The 23,188-nt window shown below is 38.3% G+C and overlaps 1 protein-coding gene across 1 annotated transcript in view; it reads right to left on the reverse strand.

The window, feature by feature from the left end:
- GRV2 (DNAJ heat shock N-terminal domain-containing protein) overlaps positions 1–23,188 on the reverse strand; it is a 247,129-nt gene that overhangs the window by 14,891 nt on the left and 209,050 nt on the right. Inside the window, exon 20 of the mRNA XM_090017668.1 lies at positions 22,665–23,138. Coding sequence (XP_089873794.1) covers positions 22,665–23,138 — 474 coding nt within the window. The remainder of the gene's footprint in view (positions 1–22,664; positions 23,139–23,188) is intronic.

Below are 23,188 nucleotides of genomic sequence, written 5' to 3' on the forward strand. Positions count from 1 at the left end.
AAGACATATATATTATTCATCAATCATCAGGTGATAGACAAAGGAACAATGTCCTATGAGTCATTCATTTCAAGCTGAAACACACGCACATACATTCTAAGTAATTTAGTTAGATATTCATGATACACATCAATCATAATACATAACTGTGATATATTCATTCAGACAATCATAATGCAATCATTTGCAATGAAACTATGTAGGCGTGATGTATCATTCACTTAAATAGTCAAAACTAATTATTTGTAGTCATGAGGTGTCATTCACCTAAATAGTCCAAACTAATCCTTTGTAGGCGTGATATGTCATCCACCTAATAAGTCAGAACTAATCATTTGTAGGCGTAATATGTCATTCACCTATATGCTAACATAAGCATCATAATCATAACCTCATATCAAGATCTAAAATCAATAAGGATCTCATTCTGACATCTGAGTTTAGCATATAATCATGCTATAACAAAAAATCCAAATCTATAGATTCATAACTGGCTATCTCAATCAACTTAGAAGATCACCACAATTCATCATAATATTTTGTTTAATCATAATAAAGATTTACAAGATCCACGCCGGATTACCTGGTCTGGGAAATGTACATCCTCAGAAGGAATTACCGCCCTAGACGGATGGTCTGCCTACTCTTAGACAATGCACTTCCTCGTAGAAATATACCGTCTTCGTGGGCTACCCGCTCTTGGACAATGCATTTCCTCACAGAGACTTACCGCTCTAGCTGAATTACCTGATCTAGTCATGCACACCCTCACAGAGAATCCTTTGAGAACAGTTCCTCAATAGGTATCATATCCAATGAAAACTATTGTGATACATGCATCAATACAATTGATCACTCTTAGGGTCGATAGCCACCAACACGACACAAGCATATATACAATCAATATGCATCACTTCATATGGCACTTAAATCATAAAATTACACATTTAACCAATAAGGTTCCATGAACTATAGTTCACTATTGAACTTAAAACATTTATCGCATGCCCTCATAATTTTATATCACATGGCATTTAAATCATATCATACATAAGCATATTATCCTACGCACCATATCATCGCCACAAGAAATATTGCATTTCGCAAATTGAACCTCGAAACATGCATAAACATAACATGAGTTCTATGCCTACATACGTGAACATGTATATTTCATAATACGAAACAATTAAACCTCAAACATATATAACTCCTACATAGTTCGAGATTTGCACACCCGATAAAAGTCATATGCATTTTTCACCACATGAATCGATATATCACCTTAGATATAATTGTATAAGGGTAGGTGTAAACACCCCAAAATTTCACTCACCTTCCTGACACTTTCATCAGTCATTACAACTGGTTCTCCGAGATCACTGGAGGACAAAATGGTCATTTTCTGAGATTGGACCTTGCAGAAAGTCCAAAACAGAGTTACCAGTCGAGGGAGCGGGAAGCGATACGGGAAGCGGGAAGCGAGGCACTTTAAAAAATTTAGGAAGCGGGGAAGCGTGGGACCACTTAGAAGAAAATTCTGAACCGTCTCGGAAGCGAACCGGAAGCGACCTAGGAAGCGAACCGGAAGCGAGGGGAAGCGAAAAAAATGAAAAAAATGGGGAAGCGAGGGGGAAGCGTGGGGGAAGCGTGGGGGAAACGTGGGGGAAGCGTGGGGAAGCGCGCTTCCCATTTATGGGAAGCGCGTTTCCCATAAAAGGGGGATGCGCTTCCCATAAAAGGGAAGCGCGCTTCCCAAAAAAGGGGGACGCTTCCCCTCACGCTTCGGAAGCGCGACGTTTCGCGCTTCCGAAGCGCGCTTCGGGGAAGCGCGCTTCCCCTTTTGCCTAGGCGCTTCCGATAACTCTGGTCCAAAATTCATTTGCAATGCTTAAAATTTCTCTATTTAGGCTCAGAAACATCTTCAAATCGCAAATTTTCAAAGCCTTATTCTTGACAAAAGACTGGAATCTCCAATTCCTGGTTTAGAATTGCATTTCATAAGACATGTCTTTGCATAGCATCGCATGAATATTTCATATCACTTCACGGCACAGCACGTCACTTCGAGATCCGAAACTCTTAATTTTCAAAATTGTCAATCCAGATTCGAATTTTAACTTTTTCAAAAAAGATTTCAAATCCCTGGGTTTTCAAAATTGCCAGTTTCTCTCATTTTAACCCTCAGAACCCCGAATTACAAAAGTTTTCTCGGGAAAACAATCTGGATAGTTTTCAATATTGATTTTTAAAATGTCGTCAGTTGAAAAGAAGGGGACGAAGCTTTAGATTTTACAAAAAAACCTCTTTACTTTATCAGCAATTTCAATATCATTTTAGAAAATTGCCTAGAAGGGCAATCCTCTTTGAAAAAAAATTCACAATTAAGTCAATTTGCTAGTTAGTCTAAAGTTTTATGAAAATTCCCCCCCAAAAAAAAAGAAGTTTGAATTTCATTTTTTTCTTTCAGTCTTTATTTTGAAAACTTCAAAAAGAAGTTTGAATTTCACTTTTTCCTTTTAGGCTTTATTTTGAAAATCCCAAAAAGAAGTTTGGATTTCATTTTTTTTCTTTTAGTCTTTATTTTGAAAATTCCAAAAAAAAAGAAGTCTCGATTTTCATTTTTTAGCCTTTGTTTTGAATTTTAAAACAATAAAAGGTAGATGTGGGTCCCACTCCCTAGAGGGCGCCACATCCAAGCCCTCAAAACAAAAAAATTGTTCACTTTACCTAAACTTTAGGTAAAATGAACCAAAATTTTTAAAAAAGCTAGGAGCCGTCCCCCTCTAAAAACGGCGAGTTTTAAAAAAAAATTAAATTTCGGTTTTAAGATTTTTCAAACATTTTCAAAAACCAGTTACGGAGCCTCAAAAAGCTCTGATCTTTTTGATAAAAATCCTTCCAAGTCTTAAAAAGGGGGCTCTTTGGTCGCGCAAAGGGGGGGATCTATGAGCGATCTTTCTTCTCTCACGATATCCTGTTTTCACCCCCCTTCACGAGTTCCTGCTTTCACCCTCCTTCAAAGGAACCGTCCAGGCAGATCGATCGAACCTGCAAAGACTACAGGAGGTATACTACCTTCTTCCAATCAACCCTGGACATCGAGATTCTCGTTTTCAAGCAAAGAGTTTCCAGGAATCATCATCAAGGAGTCATCCAGTTCAAGCGATTAGGTGAAGAATCGTTTTATATCTGCAACTGTAAATTAAGTATCATATTCATACCATCTGCATTGCAAATTCATCACTTTTATTGATGTAATTTACATCCCTGGTTGTTTTATGCGTTGAGGATCGGTGATGCCTTGCAATGGCATCATCGATCCCTCTGAAGAGTAGGTTTTAGCTGGATCATTACCATCCCATAACATTTTTTGGCCTGATTTGTTTTCAAGATTATAAGCCTTATGAAACGATATTTGCTTTTCAATCAAAAGTTTTTTTTTTTTTTAGATGCATATCCATGCCATCTCTCATTACATGTCATTGATTTTGTCAAGATTAATTTTGCAGGAAATCTCGTTTTATTAATGTTTCAACCTCAGTCATATTGCCATTTTCATGTGCCTTCCCTATGTTCTTACGAGTTCTTATGATTAACAGCAACATTGCCTAACTTCCTGTATCTCATTATTTCATATATACCCATTTGATTTTTGATGAGGGTGTATGCATGTAATAGTGTCAAACGATGTCCATGAGGACAGATCGTACAGTAAATAAGTGCCATTAACCAAGGCACTACATCCAAATTCAGTATTAATCTCAATCTTGCTTCTTAGAACATCCCATTTCACATTGCATCAACAATATTTGTATCTATATGCTTTAACTTAGCATGAACTAGTATGCATCTTCACTATCTCATTCAATAATGCATTTCCAACGAGTTAAAAATTGCTGGATCTATGTGGACCCTCTTCATTTCAGCATCTGATTTAGGCATCCATGGCATTCTAGGCATGATAACTCGCGAAATCTGCATTACATCCAGTTCACATCATTTTGTTGTTTCCATTTCCCTATTCTTTATTCCTAGTCACTTGTCATTATACGAATCTAATTTTGCTTCTGATCATCATTTACATCTGATTCCAGATATAGTCATATTGTTGTTCATATACTATTTATCAACTACATCTCATTGATATTCTGAGAAATATGTTTTGGTAACAATAATGATCTTGCTATGTATATCTCTAACCTGCTCATCGTGGCATTTATATAGCTATATTCGTGTAGCAGTGCAGAAGCTGAAATCTTGTGATTGAGAAGTACCATGTGTGAACGTGATAGTCTTTTTCTTTCAAATCCTGAGAAAAAATCTCTCCTTATGTGATACCTGTTCATTTTTTTAAGTTTGATCATTGAAGGAACATTCTCCTTTACTACGTTTGCAAAGATTTTTATGGACTAGTTCATGATATGAAAATATCTTTGCTAATGTTGCCTAATTTCAGTCTTTGTCTCTCCTAGAATAGAAAGATTTTCGTTATGAAATTGCCATGATTATTTATAGAATATGTTTTAGTCGTTCTTGATGTACCTTTTCATCTGTATCATGTATGTACTGAAGTTTTGATTGTTGTAGTCAATCGTTCCATATGCTTGTTTGATCATTCATATGATCTTAATACCTGCACACCATTTGCATTCCATTGGTAACATGAGGTATCTCTGTGCAAAGTACTTACAGACCATCTGTTTCAGCCATTAGTATCACATCCACCTTTTACACACACTTGATCACTGTGTAATCTACGTTCTACATCTCACTGTTACACCCATTATGTCTTACATCATCCCATCCGTGGCAACATCATCAACATTCCTTAGGCATATTTCCTGCTCCTTTGCCCTTCATCTTCATTACATGATACTCTCTCATGTTAGCCTTATTGTTTTATTCATTGTAGTCAGTCTATGTCCCAAATTTTCGGCTTGTTTCAGTTCACCCAAGTGACTGAAATACGCCACAATCAAGCAAACAACAGGGAACAAGGAGTCACGATCTTTGATTCTCACTATACTCAATTGTAATTCTTCACATAGAAATACAATGGAATGTGCTGCATCATTGGCTTAGTCATTAGATTTTCTACTCTAAAAGGCATAGACGTCTTCCCTGACTAGATGAATCTTTGCATAACAGATGATATTTCGACACCTTGCATATCAGCAGTACCATTATATGTGCATACTAATGACACTTTTTTTTTTTTGCATTGTACATTTAAATACTAAGAATGCATGTCATCAGTTACTGTAGCATATTCTATTTTGATTTCTCTCTCTCATATCTGGTTTTCTTCGCTGTAACTCATTATAGAACAAATTTCAATGCTATTGTGGCACAGTTAGCTTTTGATATTAGCATAGTTAGTAATCACTGTACCCTGTATCACTTGTATATGTAGTAATGTCTAAGCATTTGTATATTGGTCATGTCATTGTACTTCAACATTTGTACCCAGCACCTACAGAATTCACTGCATAACCAATATCATCTCTGTATTCCGGTATATAGCCGCCGCTACATGAATCATCTTTACACCATGACCGTCATACCTCCCTGTTCACCTGTCATCCCCTGTATTAGCTTCAGTTTGATGTTAACTACCTTCACATGTCACGTTTCCTAGTAGCTTTTAGGAATTCATAACATTCTTACGTGGTTGTGGCTTCTTGCATATTCATGGCCCTCTTTTGTGTTGAGATAGATTCTTAGTTATTCATAGCATAGTTAACCAATTACTATAGCCTCATAATATCCGTAAGTTGTTGTATCGCCATCCTATATCCACTATCATATGCCCTTCCATTCTAGCATATCATATCCATTTCTCATCTAGCATAGGTAGTGTACTTAGGTATAATCTAAGACACCCTTCATTTAGTATAGGTATAATCTTCAAGTATTGCACATATATTTCATCATTAGCACATGTTCCATCATATGCATTTTAGTTTAAATATGATGTTTTCAATTTCTCTACATATCTTGTATTTTCATTTTGTGTGCCGACTCACATTTGCAAAAAAAGTCTGGAAGATGCCAATTTTTTGGATTCTCCTTTTCTTATTTTTCTGTCATTTTGCTTTATATCAGCAATGTAATAACTAAGTGTGATCTTGGAATAAGATTTATTTTTACTGCTTAGATTAGGGTGCATATCATATAGTTTATTTTTGTGATATCTTCGATAATGTGAATCATGCATTTCCCTTTGAAAACCACTATGGATAAATACGAATGGCACGTGCACCCGCTATTAAGAAGTTAGTAGACTCGGAGGATTCCGTATTTATGGCCCTAGTCAGAATACGGACGAATCCCAGATTTACTATCTTCTCATTAGCCACATTGAGCCTACACTATTAGGTTACTTTCAAAATCACATCATATTTCAATCTTTGCACAATATTGTGGAATTGAATAAATTAAATTCTATACATATTCACGGCCACAGTCGGAATATGTAGAGGATTTACTTTGATTTAATACACATTTTCCAATGAATCTCTCGGAATTTCTCAGAATATCTTTAGAAACTGGCATTCATCATTTAAGATAGTATGGAACGGAGAAATGATGATGGATTTTGAACTTTGAGCAGAATGTCTTCATTCTTTCATTCTTGAAATGACTGCCATTATCTGACACGATGTCATGCGGTATGCCGAAACGGCAAAGGATGATCTTGTGGATGAAAGAGACCATGTGCCGGCCTTCTACTGTGCGTAAAGTGATAGCTTTTACCCATTTGGTGAAATATTCTGTTGCGGCAAGAAAGTATTTGTGGCCATTGGAAGCAGAAGGAGTGATGGGACCAACTACGTCGAAGGCCCGCATAGAAAATGGCCATGGATATTCACAAATTCACACTTTGTTGTCTCGCAACTATGAGCGAATATAACCAATATGGTGAATCAGATTCAACAAGCAAACACAAAAGGTTCAATCAAAGCAGCAAAGATCAATTAGATCCACTAAAATATCACTTCAGTCATCACAACCACAAAAGTCCCAGCAAAACCCAAAGCAACACTGGAGTCGATGAACCCGATATAAATAAAGAGTGTTCACGTCAGTAAGACAGTCCCAAGAAACCACAACTCCCCAAAAAAAAAAGCAACACCAAAAATTATCACAAACCGCTTGGACACCAACTTTACACCAAGTAACTATGACCCAACATTGTAACATAGTGAATCTGGGCCAAAAGAGAGAGGTCGAGACTCAAAAACTTCATAACCCAGGTTACCGCCAGCTAGAACCTCCCAAAACTATGATAAATCTCTCTCAAATCGAGAGATAAAGCCACCACAACTATGATTCTAGGTCCAAAACGACTTGAAAGCAACAAACAAGCGCCTCAAAAACACCTACCAATTCACTCATATTGAGCAAAAAACTCGAATCTGGTTACTGTTCATACCCTTTTTGAAAAATCAGAAGAAAATTCATATTAAATCGACTATGCATCCGATGAAAATTTTTTAGCCACAAATCATCTAAAATCGCGATCTATCGGTTGCTGCCTTCAAATGATGCAGGCCTTGAAACCTAGAATGAAGTCCTATCCCTTGCAACAATGAACCCTAATTCCCTTCTTGATTCAGTATGGCTCTAATACCATATTAAGATTCAAGAATTAGGGCAAGATTAGGGCACAAACCAATAAAACAATAGAAGAGAAGCAAATGAACTTCATTAACTTCAAAAGGAAAACAAGAATACAACATATAGGGGGACGTCCCCTTAGGGTTACAAAAAAAGACAAAAATACCCCTCTAATAAAATGTATGTACAAGACACTAAAGAGTAAAGGGGTATCACACACAAAGGTGCTAAGGCATTTCTGCAACAGTTTGTATATATCAAGGTTGCCAGACTAGGAAGCAGAAAAAGGAAACGATATGAGAAGCGGAAGCAAGAAGCAATGCATTTTAAAATGTATAGGAAGCGGGAAGCAAGGAATAAAAAAAAGTAATATAAGAATTGAATGGCAATCAAAATAGAACACAAATAAAAGTGACTATTTTTAAATTTCATAATTTTTTAGTGTAAGAATTAATTTTTTAACAAAATCTAAAAATAATGACAAACAATTTAGAGAAAGCACATGGAAGTGAGTGAGAAGGTAGAGAGGAAACGCATAGAAAACATGAAAAGTAGAGTGAGAGAACATATAATAAGAATAGATTCAGCATGTGGAAAGCATAGGAGAAGCGTGGGAGAATCGAGATTCTCGTCAAGTTTCAGAAGTGAGGAGTATCGTGCTACCTAAGCGAGTTTCAAGGAAGCGGGCTTCCCACCTACATAAAAAGCTTTCGGTAACTCTGGTATATATCTAAGTATACCAAGGTGCACTTAGATATTTCTCTTGTATTTCCTTTTTCCTTGTATTCAAAGTATACCAAAGTATACTTTTTGTGCATTTAGTTGCTAGGTTTATTCTATGTGTACCTTTTAGGATTTAGGTTAAGTATACTTAATTTATACTTTAGGTTAGATTAGATTTGTTTTCGGTCATTATTAAAATGACAACATATTTTATTTTTGTGTTTTGTATTTCCTTTTTTTTTGTCATTTTTTGAATGACCAACTAGCCGTTGGGATTTTCTCTAACGGCTAGTTTGAATAGTCAAGCTAGAAGTTGGAACTAGCTCTAACGACTAGTTTGACTAGTCAAACTAGCAATTATGTTTTTCTCTATATATTGCTCATTCTTTTGTTGTATAGTTTAGAGAGTGATGGGTAGTTAAGTGTGTGTGTGTAAAACCCGGTCTCTATTAAGAGAAAATAAAAATAAAAGTAAAAAACGGATTCGGATCTAGACCCACACTTTTAACCCCCCATGCTTATAAATAAGCATGCAAGGGGATGGGGGGTTCCTCTTACGCAAAAGAGGACCCCCCCCCCCGACTTTCTCTCTCCCCCCATGTTTTTCTCCCTCGCTCGATCCCCGCTCCCCCTTTCTCTCTCCCTTTTTCCGGCCACCTGTCGCTGGCGACCCTCAGTCAACCCACCTCAAGTGAGTCCCCTCTCTCTTCTCTTTTCCTTGTCTCTCTCCCTCTTCTCTCTGTCTCCCCATTCTCCTTCTGTCTTCTTGGTTCGCAGGGAGGGGTGTCGCCCCCTCCCTATTCTCTCTCTCTTCTCAAGCTGCAGGGGAGGGGCGTCGCCCCGCTCCCCGTCCCTCTCTTCTCGGTTGTCGGGGAGGGGCCCAACCCCCTTGTGCTTACGGGATGGGGTCAGGCTCGGCCTGGTAGCCGAGCCCACCCCCGCCCCCCTTTGTGTTTTCGGGTTGGGGCTAGGCTCGGCCTAGTAGCCGAGCCCACCACACCCTTTCCTTTTTGTTGAACCGAGCCCGGCTCGGTTAGGGCCTAATCGGCTCACTCGCCCGAGTGAGTTCGGTCCCCTCCTTTTCCCAGCTTAGCTCACCCTGATTCTGAACTCGGCTTAGCCGGGCGGCTTTAATCAAGGTCGGGTTCGACTCCTGCGACACGAGCATGATTCCTTTTCTTTTACGCAGTATGACAAACCCTTTAGCGCACCCTATCGGCACAACAGATTTTACGCATGCCCCGAGACACGAGTCACTTATCACCTACACCCGAAAACGTCAGCAAAGCCGACATTCTCCAAGGTAGGAGAAAGTTAAACGAAAAACAAAGAAAGGACAATGCTAAAACTTGTAAATATATATATATACATGTCCGCTTTTAACTCAAGGACGTAGTTTTGTGATCATTGTATTTTTTCCTTTGTCATTTACTTTCTCGCCGCGCTGTGCACAGGTTTCTGCTTACGCATTTATTTAGCTCAATATGTGGTTTCACATATCGAGCACTGCTTTATGTCATTTACTTTTCCGTCGCCGCGCTTTTACGTGCACAAGCTTCTGCTTACACATTTATTTAGCTCAGTATGTAGTTTCACATATCAAACACTGCTTTATGCCATTTACTTTGTCGCTGCGCTTTTACGTGCACAGGCTTCTGCTTATACATTGATCATGCACAATTTTATGCATAATTTCATACATTTTCATGCATGATCATGTGCGATAATTGATTAAAAATGTTTTTTTGCGAAGGTTTTCATGGTTTTTATCAAAAAATATAATTTGAGCAAATTTGAGCCTTGTTGGAGTAATTTGGGGAGAATACTTAAGTTTTTAAAAATTACTTTTTAAAAGAGAGGCCTTTTAGAAATATTGAAAATTTATTGAACTCTTTTTAAAATAATTTCTCAAAACCTAATTACACACTATAAATAGAATCTTTAAGGACCAGAAAAAACGTTTTTTCTTTCTGTAGCCTGCGCTCTCTCTTCTCCTCTCCGCCTCCCTTTCTTCCTTTTTCCCCCTTGTTCGATCGGTTGGTTGCCTACCTCCATCTTCTTGCTTCTTATGCTTTTCACTCCTTGTAAACCTCGTCGTCGCCGGTTCCTCGCATCCCCTCTGTCGAAGAGAGAGCAAAGTTCGTTCGGTTGCACAGGTAAAAATCAATTTCTTCTTGTTCCCCTTTCTCCATAGTTTAGTTTCATAGCATGCATTCTAGTTAGATTTTCATTATTTTCATGGCATATTGCATGATTCAATTTCAGCATATCATATATCCATTGTTTATCGTTTTGGAAAAGAAGAAAAGAAAAAAAATAGAAAATAATAAAATAATCGCTTTTCTTGGATTGTGTGTAAGTAGATAATCGTAGGTTTAGTTTAATTTCTGATTTTGATTCACATTATTTGTTGTTTATTTTAGTTAATTAGTTTAATTTTAGGAATTAGTTTAATTAGAAATAACTTAGAATAATCGTATTAACTGAATAACGTTTTTTTTTAGTCTGTGTCTTTCTTTATTTTAATCTTTTTTTGTTCATAGAGCTGACGTTTTTTTAGTTATTAACAAATTAATTAGTTGTCTATTTTTTAATTAGTTTGCGTTAACATGTTAAATTAATTTAGTTGATTGATTCTTATGAGTTCTCTTGATTATAAAATAGTTAGATTATTTGTTCGACAAAGTAGAATAGATAGTTAATTGTTTTTTTTTTACTTAATTATTTCAGAAAATTAGAGTAGAATTAATTCTTGTGTTCAACAAATAGTTTAGTTTATTTAAATTTCCAAAATTTATATTTTCAGCATTTAGATCTTAATTTTGTTGTTATTTATTGATTATCATTTTTCTGGATAGAATTAGCTTAGCCGATTTAGGTAGTCTTAAATTCTTGCATTTAGTCTTAAATTCTTGCAATTAGTTAGTTTTAATTCAATGTTAAATCTGTATTTTTTTCAGCAATTCAATTAGTTTAAGTTCAGTTTATGTCATTAGAATAGTTAAAAATTAATTAGTTAATTTAATTTAGTTTAATTACATTAGCCGATTTTATATTCTTGCACTTAAATTATCGATTTTCGTAGATAGGTTTATTTATTGTTTGATTAATTAGTCAATTAAATTTTCTTTTTAAATTTGATTAGGATAGTATTTCACGTTAAATTAGTTTATTTCATTATGGTTCATGTTTTATTTTAGGTAGTAAAGTAGTTATGTTAATTTGTCCTCTAGCTAATTTGATTCATAGTTATTTCATGTTAGATATGTTATTTTGTCTTTTAGTAGTATATTTCATAGTTGTTTAGTGTTTTTGTGATTTTTCTTAAAACTAATCTGTGATTTTCTTGTAGTTTTCTCTCGTATTTTTGTGTTTCATCTGTTTACTTTTACAGGAGAACATTCAGACGTGCAGTGAGCCCCAAAATGAGTCCCCGAAGAGCCCTCTAAGGTGACGAAAAGGTCCCCTCAAAAGGCCCTTAAGGCCCCTCAAGGAGCCCTTCAAGAAATAGAAAAGAGATTGGTGAAGAAAAAGAAGAGAGATCGTAACTGTTGAAGGACAACGAAGGGACATAAAGCTCAAGCATAGAAGGACGTTTTTCCCTTTTAATTTAGATTAGGATTTTTATTATTTTATTATTTAATTTGGGTATGTAATAAAACCATTATTATTCTTTTGTAAGCCCTCGGCAGAAGACAACACTCCCTTTTATTTAATTAATTAATTAATTAATTTTCTTTTCAAGGAAACAAAGTAGCATTGTGTGGGGTACAAAAGTGTTTTTCCCGTTTCCTGAGTTCGACCCGGACTTCACCACTAGTGTGAACTGGTTTTTATTATTTGATGTACGATTTGCACAAATGTTTTTATTGAAAATATATTTTTAAAATAGTTTTTTGAAAAAGTTGCATCAAATTTTTGGCGTCGTTGCCAGGGAACGGTGAATTAAGAACTGAGTACCCAAATTGTTGCCTATTCCGTGATAATTAGGGTTGTTAGTTTTATTTCCTGCAGCTTACTTAGGATTGTTAGTTTCTTTTCCTGTTAATTATTTAGGATTGCTAGTTTGCTTTATGTATTTAGGATTTTATAACCACGTTGCTTGCAAGCCATAGATACCAACTTACTTTTCTTGCACAACCCACTTATTAGGCTAGCCCTAGGAGGTGACTGCACACGATTGGTATCGTGCTCATAGTTTGCTTTTTGCAAAAAATATTTGTTGGTTGCAAGTGTGTGGTTGTTTATTTTTTCTTTTCCTGCTTTTTTTTATTTTATTTTTGCCTGCTTTCGTAGTGTGGTTTAATCATGTTAGTACGCTAGTTAAGTAGAAAAACAACCATTAGGACGGTTGCTACACCAGTCTACTCGGAGGTATATGCAAGGACGACGCTCGCTTGACCTCAAACTGGTTGAGTCATTTGAGGACTCCGAATCTATTATTAGGAGAACCTGTCGATCCGGCCCCATGACTGAGGATCAGCAATTGACCCGTCCTCTCCAGGAGTACTTTATTTTGAATGCTTACACTCTCGCCTTCTGCATCACGAGACCTGATGTAGGAGCAAACCAATTCGAAATCAAGGCCAATGTCATTCAAATGTTACCATCCTTTTATGGCCTTAGCAATGAAGACCCCTATAGTTATCTCGATGAGTTCCTGAAGATCTGCTCTACGGTGCGGATCAACAATTTTGGGGATGACGCGTTGAGGTTGACGTTCCCGTAAACCCTCAAGGACAAAGCCAAGCACTAGCTGAAGGCCTTAAATACAGTTCAAATTATCACTTGAGAACGCATGCAACGAGAATTTCTTAAGAAATACTTCCCGATTGGTAAGACGAAGCAGTTTCGAAAAGTCATCACCAGCTTTTCTCAGATTGAGAGAGAACAATTTCATGAGAATTGAGAGAGGATGAAAGATCTTCTCCGAAAGTGCCCCCACCACTAGGTGCCTCGTTGGCAACTGGTGCAGTACTTTTACGATGGCCTGACCGAGAAGGACAGGCAGATAGTTGATTCTTTGTGTGGAAGCACATTAATGCTCAAGAGCGAAGATGAGGCATGGGCCATGTTCGAAACATTAAGTGAAAATGCTATGCACCATGCCCTGTCCTCAAGACTTGATAGCACCACATCTGTTCCTATGGGTCCTAAAAAAAGAAAAATTTATGAAGTTGGGTCCGAACATGAATTGCAAATCAAAGTGGACCAGTTTACCAAGAAAGTTGATCAATTACTGGCCAACCCAACTTCATTACATCATATAGGAAAAGTGTGTGAGCTATGCGCTAGTCCTGCATACTATGTTTCGGATGTCCCGACAACGCCACTCTATCCCGAATTTATTCAGGAGCAAGTAAAGGTTGCCCAATGTTTCGCGAGACAGGTGCATGATCCATATGCACTCACCTATAACCCGGGATGGCAAAATCACCCCAACTTTGCGTGGAGCAATCCACAAGCCCCATCCTATCGGCCTTCCCAGACACAGCCCACCAGGTTACCTGCAGTCCACATTCTCACAAGCACCTCCCCAGCTTAGCTTGCCTTTTCCTCAGGAGTCCACATCGAGTCAATCTTTTCAAGAGAAGCTTTTTGAGGTTTTCTCTAACATCAAGACCAACCTCAGTTCACATACGCAGTCGATAGCGAAGCTAGAAACCCAGATGAAACAGTTGGCTGAGGCCTTGAGCAGGCGAAGCGAAGGAAGCCTCCCAAGTCAGTTGTCAACCCGAGGGGTAAAGAACCCATGCACCTGTAATGAAGTATGCAGAAGAATTCAAGAATGCAAATGCATTCACTATGTCCAACACCGGACAAAAGAAATAAGCATAAGAGAGGAAATCCACTAAGGGATATACGAAAGGCCTTACATTACAACACAGCTACACACATAAAATAAATACTCGTTTTATTGGAGAGGAGCTCTCTAAAAGCCATACTAGGGGGTTCCCCTTATTTATAAGCAAAGGGAGACTAAAGAGGGCTCCCAATAGAGTCGTTGGGAGCCCCCAACGGTCACAATTGTGACCGTTGGGGGCCCCAACGACTCCATTGTGGGGCCCCTTTAGTATCTCAAATAAAGATTATAAAAAACAAAAAAGAAAAATAAAAAACAAAAAAACAAAAAGAAATAAAATAAGTACCCCTATCGGGTACTTGTGAAAAGACCATAATACCCCTATCGGCTATTATGGTGAATATATATATATATATATATATATATATATATATATATATATATATATATATATATATATATATATATATATATATATATATATATATATATATATATATATTATTACATATGTTTTAACAACCCCCCTCAAACTTTACGGGAAGATGACCGAAAGTTTGCCAAGAAGAAACAGAAAGCGAGGAGCAGGAAGAGATTTGGTAAAGAAATTATTAAGGATGGTAGTCGTCCAAGGGTATTTATGTCACTGCACTGTTGTATCTCTATTTTATGTATTATGCTTGTATCTCTTCATGGGTCGGGAGTTTGGGTCTGGAGCAGACCCGTTATCTATTGTTACTTTAGACCCATAAGTAATATAAAGAGTATTAGGGCACGTTCTCAAAGAGTGAACGAAATCAGCCCTTCTTTGCTGCAGACGTCTCCAACCTCTCTCTCTCTGGTGCTGCTACGTGAATGCAACGTGGGTGATAAAACCTAACATGGTATTAGAGCAGGTTCGCCTGTGACTTCCATACGAGGTGTGCAAGACGAATTCCAGCGAGAGTGCCCTGCGAGATTCAGATCTTCTGTCATAAACAGGTTGGGTGATTCATCTTTTCTTCGATAGCCTTCATCCAACCCTAAACTGCTATCCTTAGCCATCATCCTTCTTCTCTTTCACTTTATCCCTTCTTATTCATCATCTACATCATCAGAACTGGTCATCGTCAGACCTAGTATCAATTTCGTATCAAGTTCTTCAACCCTAGGCCTGATCGGCAAACCCAAATTTAGTTGCCATCGGGTCTGCTCTCTTTTCTTCTTTGTTTCTGTTTCTCAATATTTTAAAGGGACCCCATCTCGATACGTCTGTTGAGTTTCAATACATATTCTAAACTGCATCAGATCTAAACTATTTCAGATTTCTCGATAAGTCTGTTGGTTTTCAATACATACCCAAAACTGTGTCAGGTCTGAAACTGCGTCAGATCTGAATCTTCTTGCGTCAGATCTGAATTATTTTGCATATTCTGGATTGTCAGATCAGATTATAACAAATCCGAATTCATATCAGGCTGATTACGGTGTTTGTTGTTATCTAAAAAAAAAGGAGAAACAACAAGCACGTTTACTGTAATCTTGGGCAGATTTTACACGAAATTTCACATTTATTCACAAAATTTGCAGTCTTATCCTCACCCATTGTTCTTCCTTCTTCTTTCATCATTATGGATTCTCCCTCTTTGCCGTCTAGTTTTCTCGGACATCTCATTTCTGAAAGGCTCAACAATTCAAATTACTTGACCTGGAAAAGACAGATCCTGCCATTTATCAGGAGTCTGGAACTCGCTGGGCACCTTGATGGGACAGTCTGCGCACCACCCGAGTTCATCACGCAGGAACAACAGGGTGACAAAGGAGATGCCTCCAGCACGGTAAGTCGCAATCCAGATTTCACATCATGGAGGAAGAGAGACCAAACAGTCGTAGCATACATTACCTCCACTCTCTCTCAAGAGGTATTGGTGAGCATTCCCAATGAATGCTCTGCTTTGGAGTTGTGGCAGAAGTTAGCTAAGACATATTCACAGATTTCGGAGGCCAGGATTCTTCATTTGAAAAGAGAGTTCCAACTGTTAAAGAAGGAAAGCCTTACTGTGACAGAGTACATGAATCGAGTCACGACTATCACAGATCAATTAGCTATGGTGGGCTGTGAGATTCCTAACAGAGAAAAGGTGCAACAAACGCTGAATGGTCTTGGACCCGATTATCACATGTTGGTTACATCATTGCTATGTCTGCCATCACTACCAAACCTTGAAGATCTCTGTGCAAAGCTACTACAGTATGAAGTCATCATTAAAGGGGAGACCTTTTCAAATCACAGCAGTCACGAGGTAATGATCACAAGGGTGGGATCAGAAAGGGGGCGGAAATCCTTCCGTGGAGGACGTGGACAAGGAAGAGCTAATTTTGGATGACGTGGACTATTGCCTACTCCAAATAATCAATTCAACTCATTTTCCAACAATCAAGACTCCAGACATATACCGACATGTTATTTATATAATAAGAGAGGACACATTAAGGCAAATTGCTGGCATAACCCTCAAAACAAAGGAAAGATGAATGGGGCTACACTTCCCAACAAAGGAAAAGAAATAGGGGGACCGAACGATGAGGATAAGGACAATGTGAAGAACCTCTTGATTTTTGCACTTTCAGGGTTGAGTTCCAAACAGAATGAACAAGAAACATGGTATATTGACTCTGGGGCGGCAGCACATGTTACAGGTGATGTTGGTAAGATCTCAAAACCAATTTCCTATTTTGGAAAATTTAGCATTAAGGTTGGTGATGGTACTCTTCACCCTATATCACATGTTGGAACCGTTGACCTTCCTCTTTCTAATTCCTCCCTAACTTTGCCTAATGTTTACCATTCCACGGGCATAGTTAAAAATATTGTTTGTGTCTAAACTTGTTGACGATACTAACTCTTCTGTTGAATTTACTCCTTCTTCTGTATGTGTTAAGGACCTTCTTACGAAGAAGACGCTCGTTAAAGGGGAGCGACAAGGAAATATGTATGTCCTCAAGGAGTCTCCATCTTCAGTTCGTGTTGTTTCACCATCTTCAGTTCGTGTTACTTCACCAATCTCATCAATTGTTCAGTCAAAATTGTCTCAAGATTGTCTTAGTTTGTCTAAGTGTAATAAGCCAGAAGTTTGGCATTGTCGATTGGGCCATTGTGGTCGTTCGTTTATTGAAAAACTTGTGTTAGAAGGGCTTGTACCAGAGTTTAGTTTGAATAAAAGATCAGAAGAATCTCTTTGTTCCAGTTGTCAGTTATGTAAGAGTCATGTACTCCCTTTTCATTCAATAAATCAAAGAGATTCAATTCCTTTTAAAATCATATATTCTGATGTTTGGGGCCTGCTCCCCAGACCTCCTTGTCTGGCAGCCGCTATTATGTCATTTTCATTGATAGTTATTCTAGATTCACCTGGATATATTTTATGAAACACAAATCTGAAGTATTCAAAATCTTTTGTTCATTCCATGCTCTTGTTTATAATCAATTTTCATCCAAAATCCAACATCTCCAATGTGATGGAGGAGGAGAGTATTTATCACATGAATTTACTGAATTTCTCCAAAATAATGGAATTAATCGTCGTATATCTTGCCCACATACACCACAACAAAATGGTGTCGCAGAAAGAAAACACAAGCACATCGTGGAAAGTGCCTTAAGTATGCTCCACGACTCCTGTGTTCCCTTGAGTTTATGGACAGAAGCTTTCCACACAGCGACATATGTCATAAACCGTTTGCCTATGAAATTGCCAAAAGATAGATCTCCATATTTTACTCTTTTTCAAAGACACCCTGATTATAACGAAATGCGAGCCTTTGGTTGTGTTTGTTATGTTCACATTGACAGTTCTCAACGTGACAAGTTTCAAGACAAGGCATGCAAGTGCTATTTTGTTGGTTATGCTGACCAGTACAAAGGGTGTCGGTGCTATGACCCAATCTCTCGTCGCATCAAAGTCTCACGGAATGTTGTGTTTGATGAGTTCATTGCTGGGGAATCAGACAGAGCAGCAAAGCAGAGTCAGGGAGAGAAGCAAGCAGAGCAGAGAAAAAGGGATGAAGTGTATGAACCATGGATGGTTGCAGAACTTTTTTATCAGACGAAAACACGAGATGACTGTTCGTGTAAATCACCAACTATTGCGCAAGAAGAGGCCGACAAAAATTCTCATATGGAGGGAGTCACAGATTCCCAGTTGAGTGTACCATCTACGTCTGATGGTAATACAAGATTTCAGGGACTTGTCTATACAAGAAGAAATGACCACAACAATGACTCATGCCCTGACGTTCAGCCTCGAAGGTCTGGAAGAGCCCGTCATCCCATTGAAAGATGGGTAAGTTATGATAACTTCTCCATGGATTTACAATTGTTTATTTCCCAGATTGAAAAACAAAGGGAACCGAATAATTTTGTAGATGCATCTAGATCAAACAGGTGGATAGAGGCCATAAACGAAGAAATGCAAGCGTTGTACGAAGGTGGAACTAGGGAAATTGTTCCACGACCTTCGCACAAAAATGTAGTAGGATCCAAGTGGGTCTACAAAATCAAATACAGGCCTGATGGATCTGTTGAACGGTATAAAGCACGTCTTGTGGCTAAGGGTTTCACTCAAGAATATGGACAAGACTATGATGAGACATTCAGTCCAGTTATTAAAATGGGTACTATTTGACTGGTTCTATGCTTGTCAGTACAGTATAGATGGACTCTCTGTCAGCTTGATGTCAAGAATGCTTTCTTGCATGGCAATCTAAAGGAAGAAGTGTACATGGAACAACCACCTTGATATGCAGAACATGGTCCCAGTTCACATGTTTGCAAATTACGAAGGGCTATTTATGGTTTGAAGCAAGCATCTCGTTCATGGTTTGATAGTTTTTCGCTCGAAATTCAGCGACATGGGTTTCTCAGATCTCAACTTGATCACTCCCTGTTTATCTATCGGCATCAACAAGTAAGCACTCTACTTCTTATATATGTAGACGATATTATTCTCACCGGCAATTCGGATGAGCATATAGAGATCATCAAAGACTTACTGGGAAGAAAATTTAAAATGAAAGATTTAGGCATATTGCGCTATTTTTTGGGAGTAGAAGTGGATCAGCAAAATGAAACCTTATCCCTAACTCAACATAAATACACAATGGATTTATTGGATAAAGCAGGGATGAGAGATTGCAGGTCGTTGTCTACTCCTAGTGTGTTGAATCATAAGCTCAGTGCCCAAGATGGACAACCCTATCGTGATCCCAAGCAGTATCGTAGCCTTGTGGGAATGCTTCAGTACCTTACCTTTACTAGGCCTGATATTGTCTATGCAGTAAATCAGGTATCTCAGTTTATGCATGATCCGCGTACCGAACACATGAATGCGGTTAAAAGGATTCTTTGATATTTAAAAGACACGATTGGAGATGGATTACTTTATCATCGATCTCAGGTTGAGGGGAGCAAACATCAAATCACCGTATATTCAGATGCAGATTGGGCTGGAGATCCAGATGACAGAAAATCAGTTTCCGGATACTGTGTGTTTATCGATGGAAATCTGGTGGGGTGGAGTAGCAAGAAGCAACGAGTTGTTGCCCGATCTAGTACAGAGGCAGAATATCGGTCTATGGCGGCAACCACCGCAGAAATCACTTGGATGAGGCATATACTGGACGAGATAGGAGAAAAGTTTTTGCCTGCCACACTCCACTGTGATAATCAAAGTGCCATTCAAATTTCGTTTAACCCCATTCATCACGGCCGTACTAAACATATAGAAATTGATCAACACTTCATTCGTCAGAAAATTGAAGATGGAGAAATTGACCCCGTGTACATCTCCACTGAAGATCAAGTTGCAGATTTGTTTACCAAGGGTCTCACTAGTATACGTTTTTGGTACTTAAAGGGCAAGTTGTCCATGGTTCAAAACCGTGCACAACTTGAGGGCGGGTATTAAGGATGGTAGTCGTACAAGGGTATTTATGTCAATGCACTGTTGTATCTCTATTTTATGTATTATGCTTGTATCTCTTCATGGGTCGGGAGTTTGGGTCTGGAGCAGACCCGTTATCTATTGTTACTTTAGACCCATAAGTAATATAAAGAGTATTAGGGCACGTTCTCAAAGAGTGAACGATATCAGCCCTTCTTTGCTGCAGACGTCTCCAACCTCTCTCTCTCTGGTGCTGCTGCGTGAATGCAACGTGGGTGATAAAACCTAACAGAAATCTGCAAGCTGATATTCCGAAGTGACGTATGGTAGTGTAACTGTCCCACGAAGATATTCATCACGAACATAGTGACAGTCCATTTCAATATGTTTAGTCCTCTCATGAAAGGTGTGGTTGCTGGCAATATAGATCGCACTTTTGTTGTCGCAACAAAGCTTCGAAGCACCGGTAATTTCGACTCCCATATCTTGAAGAAGACTTCGAAGCCACACAAGTTATATTGTAGTAGTTGTCATGGCCCTGTACTCAGCTTTAGTGGAAGACAACGAGACTTTCTATTGTTTCTTGCATCTCCAAGAAATTAGCGAATCTCCTAAAAAAACACAAAAGCCAGTAGTTGAGACTCAATCATTTGGGTTTCCTCCACAGTCAGCATCAGTATAAGCAAGTAAATTTAAGGAAGAGAGTGAGAATAGAAATAGCCCTTTAGTTAAAGTATTTTTTATGTAGCGAATGATCCGAAGCACAACACTCATATGCACAGTTGTAGTGGCATGTTGAAATTAGCTTGCAGAGTGCACAGCATGAGCGATATCAGGCCTGGTGATAGTCAGATAGGTGAGGGAGCCAATGAGTTGCCTGTAGGGCGTAGGATCATCCAACAGAACTCTATCCTCCAGTCGTAGTTTAGCATTGAGTTGCCTGGCTAGCACTTTTGACTTCTTGGGACAAAAAAAGGGATTTAATTACATTTCCTATTTCTTAAATGATAAAAAAATTTAGCCTTATATTATTGCACAAACTCTCTATTATCTCAAATTGCAGGGTAGACTTCCTCATTCTGATGTAGCTAACCAGACTGGGTTTTTATGGCATCATTCTAATGATCGAGCATTAGATTAATGGACTATCCCTCTCGCAGCCATCTTATTCATCCCTTCAAGATGAATAACCAATCAAAACTGAACCAGGTATTTTCCTTCCAACAAGATCCCTCTTAACCCTCCCATCAATGGTTCACATGGGTTTGTGTTGATCTCAAGTCATCAATACAACATTTCGGCATGATGGTGTTTACCACGACTGCCCCTTCAAACTGGTTGTTACCCCATGCTAACTTGTAAGAAATATAAAAATTGAACCAATCCTTGCTTGAATAGCCATCCAAATTAAAATTGATGTGAATGAGGATCTAAACGTATTCCAGTCCTGCCTGGTTTCAACATTAAATTGAGTAGCCTAGTCCAAGTCCACCTAATTCTAATTAGTATCATCTACTATGAAGAATTGGTGGCGATGAGTAAACAACCTGAGAAAGGGGAGCGAAGAAGGGGGAAGGAAGAATTAATGGGGGCAAGAAAAGAAGGTTGGGATGGGGGCATGAGATGAAAGAAGTTTTGATTAAGGGGTTTTGAGTTTTGATAAACATATGGCCTTCTGGCCTTTTATTACATTTACGTCTGGTTTAACAGAAGTCAAATGGACAGAGGCAATATTGGGTTTCTAGTTGACAATTTACCAAAAATGCTTGGCCCATATTTGGGATTTTTGAATCTTGGCACAAGATTTGGAATTTTAGGTAGAAGTTCAGTCTCTACAAGGAACTTTTCCTTTTAAAAATGCACAATGTCTTCTAGTGTTTTTTCATAGTTACTAAAATTACCATGGTTGTGACAGTTGATTCATCAATCATCATATCATTATATACATACTCATGGTCTTATAAATATCACAAAAAACAAACAATTTCTGACAAAACATGATATCTACAGAAGAGTTGTTTATTGTCTAACATAAAGTAAACAAAACAAAGTGCTTGCTGCTCAGCTTGGTTCATAACTCTGGCTCAACATATGAACTCACCAAACCCTATCACAACGAGCTGCCTAATGAACATGGGCTGCTTGGTTTGGCTCAGGTTGATTCTCAAGCTCATGGCAAGCCAAGCCCAAGTTCAAGCTGGCTTTGAGCCTAAATAAGCCAAGCCGGGACAGTCCATGCTTGATTCTTTCAGCTCCTTTGGCAGTGCTAGAAAGGCCATTGTTCAAGGCATCAATTCAGACATCAGTGAAGAGCAAGATGGCATCTACCCATTAGAAACACCCAAGCAAAAACAGTATTCTTATTAATATAAACCCCTGGTAACAACTAGGATAGGTTCACGATTAGCAGAACGTTAATAAAACAGAGGACCACTGAGTTCAATTAAATACATGATAGCTAAGCCATTGTTTTACTTACACAACACTATAGGATTCAGAAATCATGCAAAACATCGGCACAGTAAAACAACAATTACTGATATTAGAAAAACATACAGAAAGGTAAATATTAAGACACGATACGTCATGCATACCTGGGGGGTTCCCACACTTGTGGCAGCCATAGCTTCTGCACAGGCTGTACTAGCTGCAAGTTGGTGCAAAACCCGTAAACAACTCAAGCGAACACGTTCTTGCAGGGTTTGTGTACTAGGTTGCTTTTGTTCATCATCAGATGCACAAAAACCATCAGACTGAACATGATTCCCTGTTTGCATCTCAGTAGATGCCATCGTTTCTCGTCTTCCTTCATAGGCCATTGCTGCAACAAGTTTGGGAACATATCCTAGATATCCGACATGGTCTGCAAGTGCAGGGTGCACACGTAACAAGGACACCAATGCAGCAGAGAGAAGCAAAGGAAGCTCCGGATCAATGGCTTGCATATCGTAGTGAGTTGCAGCAATGGATGATACATACTGATCCAACAACCCTTCCAAGAATCTTTTAGGATTTCTTAGAGGAAATTTAGGGTCTTTCAAGAATAGTCTCACATATATTCCACCAACCTGGTTAATAAAGTGAGAGATTTAATATAGATTTAATATTCAGTAGAAGT

This window comes from Nuphar pumila, chromosome 9 (assembly GCF_984573655.1).
Source record: "Nuphar pumila chromosome 9, dmNupPumi1.hap1.1, whole genome shotgun sequence".
Lineage (NCBI taxonomy): Eukaryota > Viridiplantae > Streptophyta > Magnoliopsida > Nymphaeales > Nymphaeaceae > Nuphar > Nuphar pumila.